The sequence below is a fragment of the Gymnodraco acuticeps genome, unplaced genomic scaffold (assembly GCF_902827175.1).
Source record: "Gymnodraco acuticeps unplaced genomic scaffold, fGymAcu1.1, whole genome shotgun sequence".
NCBI classification, from domain to species: Eukaryota; Metazoa; Chordata; class Actinopteri; order Perciformes; family Bathydraconidae; genus Gymnodraco; species Gymnodraco acuticeps.
The window spans coordinates 331,406-337,634 of record NW_022992237.1 but is presented as its reverse complement, the minus strand read 5'-3'; the positions used below and the strand labels follow the sequence as shown (position 1 = coordinate 337,634).

Genomic DNA, 6,229 nt, shown 5'->3' with positions numbered 1-6,229 from the left:
GGGTTCCTAACTTCCTTCCTATTCTGCTTTTGGGGGTTTCCCCTCTCCTGTAGTGTGTTTTATAGGTTTTAGTGCATGTAAATGTTCTGCAAAGGAAAAGTTTCTCTCCCCCCTGCCTGAAACAGAGTCCTTTATTTACTTCTGGTTTCAGACAGAGGGTGAAAAGAGGTGCTACAGCACGGCAGTATGAGAAAAAGAAAGAGCTTTTTGAACATTAAAGCCTGAAACGCCTCCATTTATTAAAAAAACAACAACAAAAAGTAAGTGTTTCCGGTGTGGAGCTGTAGTCAGCATCGGTCGCTAAGTAACGGTTGGCTGGTTGCACGTGATCAGTAGAAGGCAGGGGATTGGTTTACAACAGCTCCCGAGACGCGACGCTTTACCCTCGCCCACCTCGCCTTCTGATTGGTCGATGCCTGGCGGTTTTCGCGCCAACGCAGTGCATTGTGGGTATGGTAAGCGGAAGTGCTTTGGGACGTCGTGGTAGAGAAGCGAGTTGTTGTCGTGTTTTGTTGTTTTGGGTTTTTTTATTGGAGTTTTGTTTAGTTTTTACGGATGCGGGGCGAAGAGTCGTCCGATTCTGAGTCGGGCAGGATGGAGGAGAGCTCGGTTCGGAGGAGCCTGGAGACTCTGTGCCAGGAACTGAACATGGACGAGCAGACAGCCGCAGAAACACTGGAGAACTTCACTGCCATCTGGAACACATACACCCTGGAGGTCAGTAATGTCCTCTAAATAACCTCTGTGGATATTTAAAGACCCCATTTTAGTGTGTAAAACTCAGGGCTGCAGAGTTAGTGAATTACCCGTCACTTTTATCCTGCTGTAAAGTAAACAGAGATCCGCGTGGGACATAAACACTGGGTTAAAGGGCTTCGACTGACCATTGTTGTCATGTCTAATCTCTTTGTTTATATCTACGTAATAACGTTAAATCCTGTATTCAGTGGTTCTTAACTACTCTACTTAAATACTATTTTCAGGAAGTTATACTTGACGTGTGTATTTTCTATGTTGTCACACTTAGATTTTAGTGTATTAATGCAGTCACTATAGGTAAACGTAGCTACTTTGCAGATTCAGATGAATGATAAATAATATTCACCTCATCAAATACATCAGGATTTAAGGTAATAACGCACACGTTTTTACCTACTTAATAATGTTTGTTTTATACTACATTTGGCTCACTCTAGTTATAAGACTGCAGATGAATGATACCAGATATAACTCAACAAATACATTATGATTAATTAAATACGACTAGCTGTGTTGTTCTGGACACACACACTGGGCTTCAGCTGACACGTGTGTTTACCTCTAATCTTATTTTCTTTACCTACTTTATAATGTTAGTTATTATACTACCTTTGGCTCACTTTAGTTAGAAGATTGCAGATTAATGAAACCAAATATAAATCAACAAGAATGATTCAATATTACTACAGTCACTGGGTTTCATTTACTTTTCTTTCTTAATAATATGTTAAATAATGTTTTTAATCTGATAATAATAACTACTGTTACTCAACAACTGTTTACTTCTCCTCCAATCACTCAACATTTCAGAGAACATTATTGTACACTTCTAACTTTCGTTATTTTGCAGCTAAATATAAAAAACACTGATTTCCTGACGCATTGCTAACGTCTGCAGTGCACACAAACACTTATGAATGCTTTCTCCATCTAATCTTTATATTTGAATCTAAAGGCGTTCCCTTTCTGTGATATGAATTTAGCAAAAACACAATCCCCTTTTTATTACAAAGCTCTTTTCTAATAGGGCTGGCATTTATCTTCGTTATTGATTCCTCTGATTAAGGGTAATATGAAATGTGAAATCTGGCAACACAGTGCCAGGGATTCAATGAGTGTTATCGAACACAAGGATAAACATGACTTTACTAACACTTCGTCACAACTCCTCTCCGTAGGGTTTGACATGAGGGGATGTATGGCACTACATGTCAGCTGACTCTGCTTGGTCCTGTGTCACTCTACAAAGTGACACTAGTGGTGGCAAGGAACATATTTTGATTAAGAACGTGGTCATGCTTTTTCCTTTATCATCTCCTTTCTAAAACCGATGGTCTGATATGTGCTAGGTCTTGTTTTGATCTTTGCTTCGTTAAGATTCTCTTTTCTAGTCACTCATCAGATGCAGCAGAACTATAAGTCACGGGGTCGTTGTTTTTCTGTGGTCTTAAAATATTTAGCTGCTTTTCAATCTAAACCGTGTGTGTGTGTGTAGTGGATTATTTTATAGTGTTTCATATTGTTGCATCGACTCACTTGTCTTGTGTCTTATCTGTCAGAGAGATCATTATTTATGTATTTGTATTATCATACAGTTGACCTCCTTGTTTCTCTTAAATGTTATATTGTGCTGCGTGTATCTGTAAAGGTCTTAACATCTGATCTGAGGTGAATTTCTTGTTTATTTTTAACTTGTGATGTGTCGCCATTTTGTAAAGCACTTTGAGCTGCATGTGCCGTATGAAAAGTGCTGTATAAATAAAGCTTTATTATCTTACTGTTGGGAAAACACTGAATGTACTCTTCCAATGAGAGTAACATGATAACAAAGGTATCTCAACTGTAGCTGTGTTCATGACAGGATGTGTGATTACCTAGAAGACCCGGTATTCCTCCATCTTGTGACTGTGTGACTCCCTCTCTTGGATATCAGCATGTGAAGGACACTGTTCAGGAACTAGTTGATGCTCTGTATGTGATGACTCCTTCCATTCTGGAGAGGATCACAGATACATGGATCCTGAGGTTCAAGCTCACGCCGGGAGACCAGGGAGAGTTTTATAACAATAGGTGACTGGAGAGCTTCCTGTTCATATCTTGCATAATGCTTGTTTTAACGTGTGTGTGTGTGTGTGTGTGTGTGTGTGTGTGCAGGGGGAGGTGGTGCACTGGTTGGCCTGCTCTCTGTACGCTGCCTGCAGGAAGGGCTCCACTCCCACCGTGGGTAAAGGACTGATGGAGGGAAACTGCGTGTCTCTCACCAGGATCCTCCGCACCGCCAAACTCAGGTGAGTCTCTGCCGTACCTGATGTTAAAGACATGAAGCACACATACCCTTTAAACCCTTCACTTCAGTTTAGTTGTTTTATTTATTTAGTTTATAGTGTCGTGGACAGTCCCCACTGGCTTTAGCCAACATGGCTCATTTCCAGCTGCTGTCCCCAGATGATAACAGACACCTTTTTAAAATCACAATACATCAACAGCACTAGTTATAAAGAAAGGATGAAAGAGAACAATAAACAACACACGTTACTACATGTCACATATAGCACATCACAATGTAGGGAGGAGCACTAGCTAACATTAGCCAGTTAGCAGCTAGGGTTGCAACATTCTGGGAATTTTCAAAGATGGAAACTTTCCATGGGAATAAACTGGGAATTTTCTAAATGGAAGGTTGGCTCTTCAGGGAACTTAGATATAGTTGGGGAAAGTATATTTAAGCATAATCTTGACTAAAACAATCAGATGCCATCCAAGCACACTTGAATATCCATGCCGTAGCACACGGCTTCCTGCATGGCTATTGAGACCACACAAAGGTTCGCAGCAGGCTCACAAATGTGAGAGTGGAAAAACTGGTTGGCATTCGGGCGAACCTTAGGGTCTCTGAGCCGGACGGACACAGAAGAGGCTTCTCAATACTCAAATTTCCCCTCCTCGATACTTAGAACCGCCCACAGGAGATGCGAGCGGAGGACCGAGGAGAGAGGAGGGGAGCCGAGGAGAGAGGAGGGGAACCGAGGAGAGAGGAGGGGAGCCGAGGAGAGAGGAGGGGAAGCAGCAGGCGTTTAAAGAAATGAGAACTCCTCTCCTCTGAGCGGTCATTTTAAAGAGACGTCCGTTCATTATTACGTGGCAACAGCTGCATCAGCTGTCGAGTGTTTTGTCATAGCGCTGTATCTCTGTTAGATCAGCTGAACATTGTTCCCCCACATATTTACTTTGAATTCATTGAGAGTGCGGTATAATGAGACAATAACAGGCTACAGACGCGGACACACACACACACAAATATATTTATATAAATATATACAATTGAAAGTATGAGAGCACTCTCATAATAACGTAACACAATCAGAGACTGGATATATCCCCCCCCTCTCTCTGGTCGCTGAAATGGGGAATTGAAATTACGGGCCAAAAGTTGTATTAAGTATTAACTTGTAATAATAATAATAAGCCACTTACAATTCACCCTGAGATCAGGGAGCAGATATAAGATGGAAGTTTCCCTAACATACAAAGCCATGTTAGGGAAACTTCCACCTTATATCTGCTCCCTGATCTCACGGAGAATTGTCAGTGGCTGCTGCCTGAGATCGCATGCTGTGGTTTTATTAAATGAGCCAGCTGCTAGGACTGTCTTAGGGAAGACAGCTTTTAGATGCGCAGCTCCTCTGTCTTGGAACAGTCTGCAAATTAAATGGAAACTGAGCAATCTGGTGCCACTAAATGTTTTTAAAGCTCGGTTGGATGCTACTCAATCGGAAGCTATTGGTACCTGTTCATGTGGATCATTATGTAAATGATGCTGTATGATGTCCTTTTGTTGTTCTATTTATGTTTCATGTGGAACTACTTGAGCAGGTCTGCCTTGAAAAAGAGATCAATGATCTCAATGGGATTTATCTGTATAAATAAAGATTTGAAATTAAATTAAAAGTAAGCAGAGGACACCAAACCAACCCGTCTGTCCGCCGCATCTACGCACTGTACAACACACACCTACATACTGTACCACACACACACATACACACTGCCTACAACACACACTTACAGCTCCTAAAGCATAATCAGGCTACAGCCGTTGTGTATTTTATTATGTGACGCACTAAATGGTCTTAGAAAAATATCGACTCTTTGTACTACAGCAAATAAAGAGAGTAATGTAGGCCTATTATACTGAGTGATATATATTATACACACTGCTCTGCTTTCTGCACGGACCTCACAGCTGTTCTCACTGTAAACATCGCATCGCGATGAAAGCAGTTTCTAAAATAATATCCAGAGGATGCATGCAGAGCTGCCATTGGCTGAGATAAGTCCGGCCGTGCGTCACGCCTCCACCGTTCCCGGAAATGCATCCGCGGAGGAGCCGTGGAGGACCATCAGTGTCTCCTCGGTTAGAGCTCCTCCAGAGAGCCTCCTCGACGCTCGATCCTCGGTCCTCGGTGTGCATTTAGAGAAATGAGACGTCCTTCAAAATGGCGCGCTGAAATTCATTTCCGGGTCACTACCGGAGGACCGAGGAGTCGAAGAGAAATTTGAGTATTGAGAAGCCTCTAGAGCCTCCTCAACAGGACAGTGACCCTGCAGAGGAAGAGTGTGATGTTGATGAGGCGCAGGAAGAGGAAGAGTGTGATGTTGATGAGGCGCAGGAAGAGGAAGAGTGTGATGTTGATGAGGCGCAGGAAGAGGAAGAGTGTGATGTTGATGAGGCGGCAGGAAGAGGAAGAGTGTGATGTTGATGAGGCGCAGGAAGAGGAAGAGTGTGATGTTGATGAGGCGCAGGAAGAGGAAGAGTGTGATGTTGATGAGGCGCAGGAAGAGGAAGAGTGTGATGTTGATGAGGCGCAGGAAGAGGAGGAGTGTGATGTTGATGAGGCGCAGGAAGAGGAAGAGTGTGATGTTGATGAGGCGCAGGAAGAGGAAGAGTGTGATGTTGATGAGGCGCAGGAAGAGGAAGAGTGTGATGTTGATGAGGCGCAGGAAGAGGAAGAGTGTGATGTTGATGAGGCGCAGGAAGAGGAAGAGTGTGATGTTGATGAGGCGCAGGAAGAGGAAGAGGGGTGATGTTTGATGAGGCGCAGGAAGAGGAAGAGTGTGATGTTGATGAGCTGCAGGAAGAGGAAGAGTGTGATGTTGATGAGGCGCAGGAAGAGAGAGGTGATGTGATGAGGCGCAGGAAGAGGAAGATGTGATGTTGATGAGGCGCAGGAAGAGGAAGAGTGTGATGTTGATGAGGCGCAGGAAGAGGAAAGAGTGTGATGTTGATGAGGCGCAGGAAGAGGAAGAGTGTGATGTTGATGAGGCGCAGGAAGAGCCCACTGACTGAAAGGGTTTAGCCAAAATGCAGAGGATCGCTTGAAGGAAGATGTTTGAATGGGGCTCTGTGGGGATCTTTGGATCGGGTGCATTTTTGTTCTTTTTTAATGAGTGGGGTTGGGGGGGATGAGTAATA

At 43.4% G+C, this 6,229-nt stretch overlaps 1 protein-coding gene across 1 annotated transcript in view; it reads left to right on the top strand.

The window, feature by feature from the left end:
• Positions 1-440: 440 nt before the first annotated feature.
• The window catches only part of rbl1 (retinoblastoma-like 1 (p107)), a gene marked incomplete in the record, with an annotated part of 24,416 nt that continues 18,627 nt past the window's right edge, over positions 441-6,229 (top strand). The window contains 2 exon segments of the mRNA XM_034206282.1: positions 441-717; positions 2,914-3,047. Coding sequence (XP_034062173.1) covers positions 556-717; positions 2,914-3,047 — 296 coding nt within the window.